Here is an 11,745-nt window from a genome sequence, read left to right as displayed (position 1 = left end):
AATATCTTAATTTTTTTAATTATTAACTTCACATGAAGTTTTTTTTTTTAGTAAAGATAGGAGACTCGAATCCGCAACCTCTTAATTGAGTATGGAGAGACTATGTCATTTGAGCTATTAACTGTAAGTAAAATATCTTTTATGCATTGAAATATGAAAACTTTTATATTTCTATCTAATGATAAAAAAAAACGAAAAGAAAACTAATGCTTATATAATTTATTAATTTCCAATATCTAACCTAATATGAAATTTTTCATTATTTTTATTGAACAGAATGGCGAAATTATTCGAAGCTTTCTCTGAAATTTAATTACACAAAAAAGTTAATTATTCATTTATGTATTCATTAGAGACCGTACTACTACATATTCATAACTGGTAGTAGTTGTAGCAAAGGATCGCAAGTTCGAAATCAATACCATCAAGGCTGTGTTCTGAGTCAACAATGGAGGAAACAGAAACGGAAAAAGAAATTGAAGAAGGAAAGGATGCAATTTGGTGCAGAGAAACAGTTCCACAGGTTATGAAGCTTGTTTGTTCATCGCTGCCTCTCACTCTCTCTCAGACTGACCTCATCTCTCTCCTCCTCGTCAGTCCATGGCTCAATCGCACCCTTCTCTCTTCTCAACCTCTTTGGCAGGTCCTCCTTCTTCTCTTCTCCTCAATCACCTCTTCATTTTCCATCAAAGTTTCATTTTTTTGCTCATTTTTGTTTTGTTTTATTGGTTATTAGTCACTCAGTTTTCGAGAGTCAAATAATGCTGGGAATCGCCTTATTGCTGCTCTTTCTCTGGTTAGTCTGTTTCTTCTTTTTCTTTTAATTTTTTTGTCCATTGTTTTACAATACCATCTAAGGATGCTATTAACTGCGTACCTTTAGTATGATGAGTGTAGAAGTTAGATGCTTTTAGGGATTTGGCAATATAGATTGATGAATATGTAGGATAGATGAAATGATACTGAAAATGTGTCCAAGTTAAACTCTTTTTGTCCAGTGAAGTGTGATGATTATACTGATGATGCTGCAGTTAGTAACTGTTGTAAACTTTAGATTTTCAAAGTAAAGATTAGAGATACTATGAAGGACTTTCCTGATTTTTTTTTTTAGTTTCCCCTTTGTAATTGTTTTTTCAGCATATTTTAGTTAATGGTGTTTTGGACTTTTGGGATGAAATTTGCTTGGTTGTTGTAGCCTAGATATCGCCATGTAAAGAAGATTGACCTAGAATTTGGGCGAGACGTTGAAGACTCGCATCTCATCCTTATTAAGCAAAAGGTAACAGATTCTTTTTCATCTAAATTGAATACTATGTCTATCTGTTATGCTTGCTAAGTTGATATTTTCAGTTCTCAAATCACAATCAGTTGCTTCTTTTCATTTTAAAAGAAAGAAGATAACCTTAATTAACAATATTTGCACAACTACCTTATGATGTAAATTATATGCCGACTTTCATTCTAACCAAAGTTTTTAAGCATTTCTAGTGCTTTGAATCTCTTCAATGCTTGGAGTCTTTAAATCTCAATGGCTGCCAAAAAATCTCAGATACAGGAATTGAAGCAATAACCAGTTGCTGCCCTCAGCTGAAAATCTTTTCCATCTACTGGAATGTGAGGTGATTTAATATTTTCTTATGACATTTAAATTAACTGTTTATATCCTTAATTTTGAATTCAAAGTTCAATCCAAGGTAAAAACACTGAACAATCATATTCTCAGGGTGACAGATACAGGACTGAAACAAACAGTTCAGAACTGCAAATACATAGTTGATTTGAACATAAGTGGCTGTAAGGTACATGATCCTTTGGATTAGTTTTACAATTTGATTCCTAAAGTGTTTTATCATTTATGCGAATATGAAAATAAAATTATGTTACATAACACAAAAAGTATTGCATAGAATGAGTATCTAGCTAATCCATTCCTTCACTTGAAGCTTATAACTCGGATGAAAAATATAGTTCTGTGTTGCAAATGACTATACAAACAAAGTTAAGTAAACAAGTCTTAAAACATCTAGCATATGGGAATTTGAAGGTCACTAAATGGAGTCAGCAAAGCTCTTATTTAAATGAATGACAGTGAGTTATTTGGAACTGTGATTTCAGCATCTTTGTTGTGACAGATGAAGAGTTGAAGCTTATTGTCTTAGTGCGGTTTTGTAATTACAGTTATGTGTTGAACTAAACTGAGGTGTTGAGAATTTGTATTCATGTCTTCAACAATTGTTTCTGAACAAGTTACCTGGATTTAATACTTGCAGAATATATCAGACCGTGGCTTACAATGTGTTGCTGAGAATTATCCAGAACTAGTGTCACTGAATCTGACTAGGTATTTGTATTGATTTCTAACAGCTTCTGTATCATCAAGCACACTATGCGATTATAAATATCAATTTTCATATTATGGAAATTTGTAGATGTCTTTCAAAACGTTTGTGCATAGCTGTCTGAAAATGTTTGCTGGCATGTTAGATTCCCGTTTTTGTTTCTTAACTCCTGTTCCATGCAAGATGCAAACATTTTAGCTCAAAATACATTTCATATTAATAATATATCAAGCAGCTGTACGCTTAGATGATTAAAATTAACATTTGGAGTAAATTATAATTTTATACCTCTATTATGGTATTTATATCTCATTATTTGGTTCATAGGTGCATCAAGATAACAGATGATGGGTTGAAGCAATTATTGCACAAATGCCTATCTCTTCAGAGTTTGAATCTCTATGCATTGTCTAGGTTGGCATTGTAACTCTTTTTAAAGTTAATGTTATCTTGACCTTGAATTGGATAATTCACATCATTACTCTGATTTAGTTTCACAGATGAAGCTTACAAGAAAATATGCCTTCTGGAGCATCTCAAGTTTTTGGATCTCTGTGGTGCACAGGTAAAATCTTCAGATTACTGAGATTTCTAGGCAGAAACATATCAAATATTGACCTCTGATAAAAAAAAAAAAACTTTGGTTTGTAGAATCTTTCAGATGAAGGACTTTCCTATATTTCTAAGTCCAAGAACCTTGCATCTCTGAATCTGACATGGTAAATGAAGCATCAACTGTAATATATGGAACTTTGTAACATATAAAAGTAACTGAGCTACATCTCATTTTGATTGCTAGGTGTGTCCGAGTGACTGATAAAGGAGTTATATCCATTGCACAAAACTGTACCTCTCTTGAATTTCTAAGGTATGTCAACTTGAGAAATTTGTGGAACTTGTATATATGGTATTGGTGGTGCAATGTCTAAAGTAATGCAGTGACATATACACACACTTGCTGTTGCTTACACATATATATGTCCTTGCTACAGCAACAATGTAAATTGAGCTCTTTATATTAATTTTTAACCTTAAAAAACACTTATCTTGCTAATGTGTTGAAAGGAAATGTTTGCAGCTTGTTTGGAATAACTGGTGTGACTGATAAATGCCTGGAGGAACTCTCAAAGTCCTGTTCTGACAAAATTACAACTCTTGATGTGAATGGCTGTATAGGAATCAAGGTAAATTTGTGCTTGGAAGTAGCTCCATATATACAAATTACAAGTATTAGTTGGACCCGTTTTTTAACAGTTTACCTCTTTGCAGAGACGGAGCCGCGAAGAATTGCTACGGTTGTTTCCAAACTTGAAATGCTTTAAGGTGCATAGTTGATAGTTGATGTGCCCTTTATGGTATTTCACCAAGTGAAAATTTTTATTCTATTTAAAACATTTTACAAGCATATAACTGAAAAAGTTGTTTGTCTCATTCCAAGCAATTCTTTCAGCATTTTCTGTGTTGCTTTTTTCTTTTCTTTTTCTTTTAACAAATTTGTAGCAAAACAAGCGAGCCTCTGTATTTTGACTTCAAATAGTGTACTTGATTTTTTTGAAGATATCTGGATTGTGTTAAGGTTCACCTTGATTTATTTGGTCTAAATTGAGTTGCAAATCAATACTTAATGTTTGATAATAACGAGGATCATTTCCCTAGCTAAAAATCTTCCAACGTGCATGTATCTAACATCCTGATGCTATTTCCTTATTTTTCTTATTTTCTAGTATATATAAACATAATTCAATATTTCACATGTAGTAAGAGGATTTTTCTAGGGCACTAAAAGAAGTTATTCCTTTCTTGATTGCACATGTGAGGATTTTTGTCATTATTCAACTAGGTAAAAGCATTTCCACTTGCAGAGTAAATGCTGATTCTACAATTTTGGCTATGAGGAACTTGAATTAGTCACAAAAATTTTATTTCAAACAGGGTGTTAAAATAGATTAGATATTAGATATAGAAAGATTTCTAGGATTTTTGTTTTCAGTTATTTTCTCTTTTTGGAGAAGCCCTATTTGTCAAGAAGAGTTGATGTCAATTTCATAGCACTTGTGGGAGAGCCTAACATAACCTAAACCAGCTCTTTCAGTCCTATTTCACATGTCCACCAAATCTTCTTTCTCCGTTGCTGTGTCTTAATCTTAATATTCTTTTTTCCACACAACGAAGATAGTAAAATAAATTCAAACTTTACATGCTTGTGTAACTATTGGATTATTTCCAGTTTCTAGTAAAAAGTCTTCTATTAAAATATCTTGTGTTAGATGCATTAACATAGTTCAACGATTAGATTTGAATAATGAGGAAGTACATTTACAATGATCTAAATTTATCAAATTCAATTATCTTGGTGCATAATACACCAAATTCAACTTGATGCACCATATCGTTGCTTGCCTCTATTCCAATCTTCATTTGATCCTTTTTTTTTTTTAATTTTGAGTATGATCGCTTAATTAATCCATGTAACTGATAGTAGCTAATGATACATAATGTGGTAAACTTAGAAAATTGTTAAAGCAAATAGCAGCTAAAACAAATAGCTGAAGGTAAAATCAAACACATTTAGAGTGATTACTTAGTTTAAAGTTCTTAATAAGTTGAACACCACCATTGCCACATTTAGCATACAAGCTTACCTTCCCTACAAACTTAATCCCTTTTTTCTGGCACAAATTTACTGACAGCAATATGTTAAACTAGTAACAATAAGGCTTAGGGGTGACCTAAGAAACACAGACTACCCAAATTAGTAATAATTAATACATAAAGTACACCAAAATAAGTTGGAGATGTTGCAGAAATACTTGTATGCACTTGAAATATTTTTAATACGTATTTTAAGAGTATTTACAACTACCCATTATTGATTTGTTTAAACATTAGAAATGAAAATGAGTAGTTGTAAATGTTCTTAAAACACGGGAAACATGCAAGTATTTCTCGAAAATGGGACACAATAGTCTCCTTCTAGAGTTGACCAAATGAGTGTGCAAGATAAGCTAGTGTTCCAACAAGTGGTGCATTGATATAAGTAGCTGGCTCAGATTGTTCATAATCTGACCGTTGATCAGGGAACCTATCATGAAGATCAGGTCCACCAACAATAGCACCTACAAGAATGTTAGGATTCGGGGATTGTGATTATTTTTTACCTTAAAAAACTCTTATCTTGCTAATGTGTTGAAAGGAAATGTTTGCAGCTTGTTTGGAATAACTGGTGTGACTGATAAATGCCTGGAGGAACTCTCAAAGTCCTGTTCTGACAAAATTACAACTCTTGATGTGAATGGCTGTATAGGAATCAAGGTAAATTTGTGCTTGGAAGTAGCTCCATATATACAAATTACAAGTATTAGTTGGACCCGTTTTTTAACAGTTTACCTCTTTGCAGAGACGGAGCCGCGAAGAATTGCTTCGGTTGTTTCCTAACTTGAAATGCTTTAAGGTGCATAGTTGATAGTTGATGTGCCCTTTATGGTATTCCACCAAATGAAAATTTTTATTCTGTTTAAAACATTTTACAAGCATATAACTGAAAAAGTTGTTTATCTCATTCCAAGCAATTCTTTCAGCATTTTCTGTGTTGCTTTTTTCTTTTCTTTTTCTTTTAACAAATTTGTAGCAAAACAAGCGAGCCTCTGTATTTTGACTTCAAATAGTGTACTTGATTTTTTTGAAGATATCTGGATTGTGTTAAGGTTCACCTTGATTTATTTGGTCTAAATTGAGTTGCAAATCAATACTTAATGTTTGATAATAACGAGGATCATTTCCCTAGCTAAAAATCTTCCAACGTGCATGTATCTAACATCCTGATGCTATTTCCTTATTTTTCTTATTTTCTAGTATATATAAACATAATTCAATATTTCACATGTAGTAAGAGGATTTTTCTAGGGCACTAAAAGAAGTTATTCCTTTCTTGATTGCACATGTGAGGATTTTTGTCATTATTCAACTAGGTAAAAGCATTTCCACTTGCAGAGTAAATGCTGATTCTACAATTTTGGCTATGAGGAACTTGAATTAGTCACAAAAATTTTATTTCAAACAGGGTGTTAAAATAGATTAGATATTAGATATAGAAAGATTTCTAGGATTTTTGTTTTCAGTTATTTTCTCTTTTTGGAGAAGCCCTATTTGTCAAGAAGAGTTGATGTCAATTTCATAGCACTTGTGGGAGAGCCTAACATAACCTAAACCAGCTCTTTCAGTCCTATTTCACATGTCCACCAAATCTTCTTTCTCCGTTGCTGTGTCTTAATCTTAATATTCTTTTTTCCACACAACGAAGATAGTAAAATAAATTCAAACTTTACATGCTTGTGTAACTATTGGATTATTTCCAGTTTCTAGTAAAAAGTCTTCTATTAAAATATCTTGTGTTAGATGCATTAACATAGTTCAACGATTAGATTTGAATAATGAGGAAGTACATTTACAATGATCTAAATTTATCAAATTCAATTATCTTGGTGCATAATACACCAAATTCAACTTGATGCACCATATCGTTGCTTGCCTCTATTCCAATCTTCATTTGATCCTTTTTTTTTTTTAATTTTGAGTATGATCGCTTAATTAATCCATGTAACTGATAGTAGCTAATGATACATAATGTGGTAAACTTAGAAAATTGTTAAAGCAAATAGCAGCTAAAACAAATAGCTGAAGGTAAAATCAAACACATTTAGAGTGATTACTTAGTTTAAAGTTCTTAATAAGTTGAACACCACCATTGCCACATTTAGCATACAAGCTTACCTTCCCTACAAACTTAATCCCTTTTTTCTGGCACAAATTTACTGACAGCAATATGTTAAACTAGTAACAATAAGGCTTAGGGGTGACCTAAGAAACACAGACTACCCAAATTAGTAATAATTAATACATAAAGTACACCAAAATAAGTTGGAGATGTTGCAGAAATACTTGTATGCACTTGAAATATTTTTAATACGTATTTTAAGAGTATTTACAACTACCCATTATTGATTTGTTTAAACATTAGAAATGAAAATGAGTAGTTGTAAATGTTCTTAAAACATGCAAAACATGCAAGTATTTCTCGAAAATGGGACACAATAGTCTCCTTCTAGAGTTGACCAAATGAGTGTGCAAGATAAGCTAGAAGTGGTGCATGTGGTGCATTGATATAAGTAGCTGGCTCAGATTGTTCATAATCTGACCGTTGATCAGGGAACCTATCATGAAGATCAGGTCGAGATGAGCCTCTGTGGTGTATCCTTTGAGGGTACCTTGGACCATACCCTACCATGTAGGACATCTTCAAAGGGTTATCTCCTAGCAAGTAATCCACCTAAAAAAAAATCAAGTTCAAATTAACAGGCAGTTTAGATTGTTATTGAATAAGATTTTGTTATGTAATAATGAGAATTAATTTTGATGAAATATCAACATAAATGTATTTCATAGAAATATTTAATTTATACTTTTATAGTATAGCATATGGTTCAATGATTAATTTTTTGTTTTATTAAATTAAGAGTGATATAATGCACACAACAATCCAAAACAAGTATTAGTAAACTTTTGTTTTTTATCTAGTTATTTTTTTATATATTTTTTAATAACTATATTTGAATAGGAAAATGGAGACAGTAACGGTTACATATTACATAATCATTGATTTATTATCATAAAGTACATTGTTTCACACTGTTCACCAATGTGTTATATAATTATTCATCAGTCTCATTCTTTTTGTACCTGTTTCTTGGCAATTCTTCTGAGCATGTTTGGTGTTACTGTTGTTCCACCACAGTTAACAACTGTATGTGAAGAAGTCAAGTATTTGGCATATGCTAACAGTAAGAAAGAGGTAGATGTCACATATTGCATGTTGCTATCACTCATTTTGAACAATAGTCCACCTGTTTAAGCACAACCAAACCGTTGTTAAACTAACCGTTACATAATAATATGAAGGACCACATAGAAGGGAGGGTAAGAGAAAAGTAACAAAAGGGATAGGGACCTTACCTGGGGTATATTCAGCAGAAGAGGACCCAGGGATTAAGGAACAAACAAAATTGTCTGCATGCCCCTTGTAGTCATGGAGTGATTGCTCCTTTTGGACAAGAAATTCCTAAAATCAAAGACCACAAAAATGGTTTAAGACTAATGGTTTTAGATAAAATTATTCACGTTGAGATTTTCTATAACTGCCAAGTCTAGAGTTTGAGTTTGATCCTCATTTATATATCTATATCTAATAATTTAAGCTTTTGGAACAATAGAGAATAGAAGAAATGGGGAAGGGGTAGAGTTTGGACCTTGGAAAGAAGTATCCTTGCCCCAACATGCTTGTTATCCCACCCAAAAGTGTTATCATACTCTGCAGCACCAAGGATCTGACCATTGACTTGAATGTAGTTAAGATACATTGGATTCTTGGTGGCCTTGTGCAACCAAGCAGCACCCCACAACAACTCATCCTACCATGTCATGAAAAGAAACTTGAGTATGCTACCACTAACTGAAAAAAGTGTCTTGTTGATTGGATCTAAAAAGTGGACATAAAAATTATGAAAAAAAAAACATAAAACAAACTTGTGGTAAAGAATTAAAAGATGATGTGTACTTATTTAGCACGTGTCGACTTGTATAAGACAGAATGAATATAAATAACATATCTCATATAATGTTCAACTAAATACAGTTGAAAATTTACCTGATAACCAGAGTAAGAGCAATAATAGGGGCACACAACAGGCTTCAATGCATTGCTGTATGATCCTCTATATTTATCAGCAAATTGGAAGACCTATATCCGGATTTAATGCACATTGGAAAAAAAAATTAGTTGGGTCATTTTTCTCCTTTAAAAATTCTATTTTTCTTTTACCCTTTTGAATAATCAAGTTCAAGATTTACTTACCTTAATGGCCCTTCTGGCCAAAATCTTGGAGTACATGGGGTCACTTCTTCTGAAAACAAGGGAAGCTGCTGCAAGAGCTGCAGCAGTTTCAGCAGCAACTTCTGAACCAGGGTTGTTTGCATCAATCTTGAACACACTTCTTGGTGTGTCCATGTCCTCTGGTCTCTCCCAACAAGCATGGTCCTTCTTAGCATCTCCCACCTACAAACCCCAAAAACCAATAATGTCAACCTCAATTCCAATCTTTTTCTTCCTAATCATATCAGCAACTGATTCAGAACAGAAATACAAAGATACTAAAAAACTTACTTAGAGAATAAGACAGATATAGAAACACTGAAACAATCAAAATGTTTCCATGGTGAAACAAAATTTGCTCAATTTGTTGTCCGTTGAAAACTTAGGACGTACAGAAACAAAGACAACTTTAAAAAGTTATCTTTCAAAAACCAACTTTAGTAAACTATTTTTGAAAAGGAAAAGATTTACCGAACCAAATCTTAATAAGTTACTTTCAAAAAGTAGAAGTTTTACCAAACCAAGCCTAAGAGAAATACAGAATTTGCTCAATTTATTGTCCATTGAAAAGCTAAGGACGTACGTAAACAAAGACATAACTTTTCTATCCTGTCTATATTTACTGTCCTAAAACACTTACAAAACACATGCTAAATTTACAATAATGGCCATAGTTGGCAAAGGTTCTAACCTGAACAAAAATGGTGTTTGGATATGCAGTAGCTTTGAGAAGATAATCAGTCCCCCAATGAATTGCTTCTCTTGCATTCTGCAACTCTCCTCTCATTAGTCCACCAAACTCAAGAACACTCCATGACAACATGGTTATGGTGAATGCCATTGGAAATCCAAACTTCACATTGTCCCCAGCATCATAGTACCCTCCAACCAAATCAACCTGCATTGCATTTTCAACATCAAAATAACCAACCTTTCACTCCAAAATCACATACAAGCACATGGTAATTAGTACCTAACATTGTCAATGATCAAAGTCATGGTATGATGGTGAAATAATTACAAATATTTGCATGTTCCAACAATATAATATATTAGATATCATAAATAAAAATAAGTACTCGTAAATGTTGCTAGAGTAAGTAAAAAAATTTCTAACAATGTTACACATTGGATAGTAAAAGTGTACATAACTGTGTTAGTTATATAAATATTTTGTATATTATTTTGTCTGGTATATCGAATAACTAGCACAATACTCGACATACCAGACAAAATAAGTACAAATAAAATATTTTTTCGATAGAACGGATACATACATGAAGAGCTGAGCCATCATAGAGACCAGAATCTCTCCTCCAAGACATTCTCTGGTTAGGAGGGAGCTTACCAGACCTCTGGCCTTCAAAGAACATTATAGATTTTGTGAGGGCATCTCTGTAATTGTGACTAGCAATGTGAGGGTGATGGTGGTGAGGGTGCAACAAAGGGTGGTGATTGTAATGTAATGGAAAAGCATCACAATGTGGAAGAGTAACAATGGAAATACAAGTGATGGTGAAAAGAGAGAACAAAGTAGTGATGGAAGAAACAAAGAAAGCCATTATCAAAGTTGTGTGTGCTTCTCTTCTTTCTTTACTTCCAAGTTCTGTTGTGTGTGTATTTATAAAGAGAGAAAAAAAAGGTGGTACTGTAAAGTAACGTTCTGCTTCTTTAGAATACAACCATAATTAGGTCCACATTCTGCTACTAATCCTACTACAAGGGAAAAAATAAATAAATAAATAAAAAGATAAACTTGTGTTTGGAATTTGGATACTGTAATTTTGGACAAAAGTATCTAGAAAAAATGAATATACTCTTTTTGTTATTTAGATATGAATATAGATGTAAATTTTCTTTTGTCTCAGACATAAATTTTTATATTTTCTGTATTACTTAAAATTTATAACAGAAAATATTTGTCTATACTTCTCTAAATTTTTAATGTAATGCTTAAATATTGTTTCACCTTTTAATTATATCAAGAATTTAATCTTGACATACTAATAATGTAAAAGAATTTTATATATATATTTAATTACATATCACTATATAAATTCATAATTGTTGTATAAATAATTATCTAAAAAATAGACATAGTTAAATGAGTTTGTAAATAATCAAAATTAAAGTCTTGTATCAGTTATGAGTTATCTAATTTACATGAATTTTAAATATCGTCACTCTCTCTCTCTCTCTGCCACTCTGCCACAAGTGTTTATGGCTGTTTCATGCTTTCCATTTCTTTTATAATAACCCGTGTCTAAAATGGTTTTGGAAAGTTACCTATCTCACTGCAAGAAAAACAGAACACAACTCAATGAAGGGAAATTGTTGTTGGAAGCATTTAAGGAAGTTTTTCACTCTGTCATAACTCATAATTGACTTTTGTATATATGAAATAAAATATAAGAGTTTGATTGTTATGAATTGACATTATTAGGTATTTATAATTAAATCTACTTTATAAATATTAAATAG

At 32.2% G+C, this 11,745-nt stretch overlaps 2 protein-coding genes and 1 long non-coding RNA gene across 3 annotated transcripts; 2 read left to right on the top strand and 1 right to left on the bottom strand.

Moving 5' to 3' along the window:
* On the top strand, positions 307-3,926 carry LOC107626190 (F-box protein At3g58530). The gene is made up of 12 exons (XM_016329009.2): positions 307-643; positions 737-796; positions 1,196-1,279; positions 1,489-1,619; positions 1,724-1,799; positions 2,271-2,341; positions 2,667-2,753; positions 2,832-2,904; positions 2,991-3,058; positions 3,139-3,207; positions 3,418-3,523; positions 3,609-3,926. The coding sequence occupies exons 1-12, from the start codon at positions 449-451 to the stop codon at positions 3,672-3,674; spliced, it is 1,086 nt and encodes a 361-aa protein (XP_016184495.1). The 5' UTR covers positions 307-448; the 3' UTR covers positions 3,675-3,926.
* LOC110269086 lies at positions 5,515-7,221 on the top strand. Its single transcript, XR_002358128.1, has 2 exons — positions 5,515-5,651; positions 5,737-7,221. It is a non-coding gene; the product is annotated as an uncharacterized LOC110269086 (long non-coding RNA).
* LOC107626189 (endoglucanase 17) lies at positions 7,403-10,896 on the bottom strand. The gene is made up of 8 exons (XM_021116510.1): positions 10,542-10,896; positions 9,956-10,162; positions 9,247-9,447; positions 9,040-9,132; positions 8,642-8,803; positions 8,349-8,454; positions 8,076-8,239; positions 7,403-7,665 (listed from the first exon to the last, which is right to left on the bottom strand). Exons 1-8 carry the CDS (start codon positions 10,824-10,826, stop codon positions 7,441-7,443), a joined length of 1,443 nt encoding a protein of 480 aa, XP_020972169.1. The 5' UTR covers positions 10,827-10,896; the 3' UTR covers positions 7,403-7,440.

The sequence above is a fragment of the Arachis ipaensis genome, chromosome B02 (assembly GCF_000816755.2).
Source record: "Arachis ipaensis cultivar K30076 chromosome B02, Araip1.1, whole genome shotgun sequence".
Taxonomy (NCBI): domain Eukaryota; kingdom Viridiplantae; phylum Streptophyta; class Magnoliopsida; order Fabales; family Fabaceae; genus Arachis; species Arachis ipaensis.
The sequence above is the reverse complement of the archived record's forward strand: the minus strand, read 5'-3'. Positions and strand labels throughout refer to the sequence as shown.

Excerpts from the sequence above, each read along its gene's own strand:
- LOC107626190 (XM_016329009.2), top strand. The coding sequence starts at position 449 with ATGGAGGAAACAGAAACGGAAAAAGAAATTGAAGAAGGAAAGGATGCA. Across the intron at positions 1,800-2,270 it reads TGAACATAAGTGGCTGTAAG|AATATATCAGACCGTGGCTT; the intron begins GTACATGATCCT and ends TAATACTTGCAG. Across the intron at positions 3,208-3,417 it reads ACCTCTCTTGAATTTCTAAG|CTTGTTTGGAATAACTGGTG; the intron begins GTATGTCAACTT and ends AAATGTTTGCAG.
- LOC107626189 (XM_021116510.1), bottom strand. The coding sequence starts at position 10,826 with ATGGCTTTCTTTGTTTCTTCCATCACTACTTTGTTCTCTCTTTTCACC. Across the intron at positions 9,448-9,955 it reads CAAACACCATTTTTGTTCAG|GTGGGAGATGCTAAGAAGGA; the intron begins GTTAGAACCTTT and ends TGGGGTTTGTAG. Across the intron at positions 8,455-8,641 it reads CAAGGATACTTCTTTCCAAG|GAATTTCTTGTCCAAAAGGA; the intron begins GTCCAAACTCTA and ends CTTTGATTTTAG.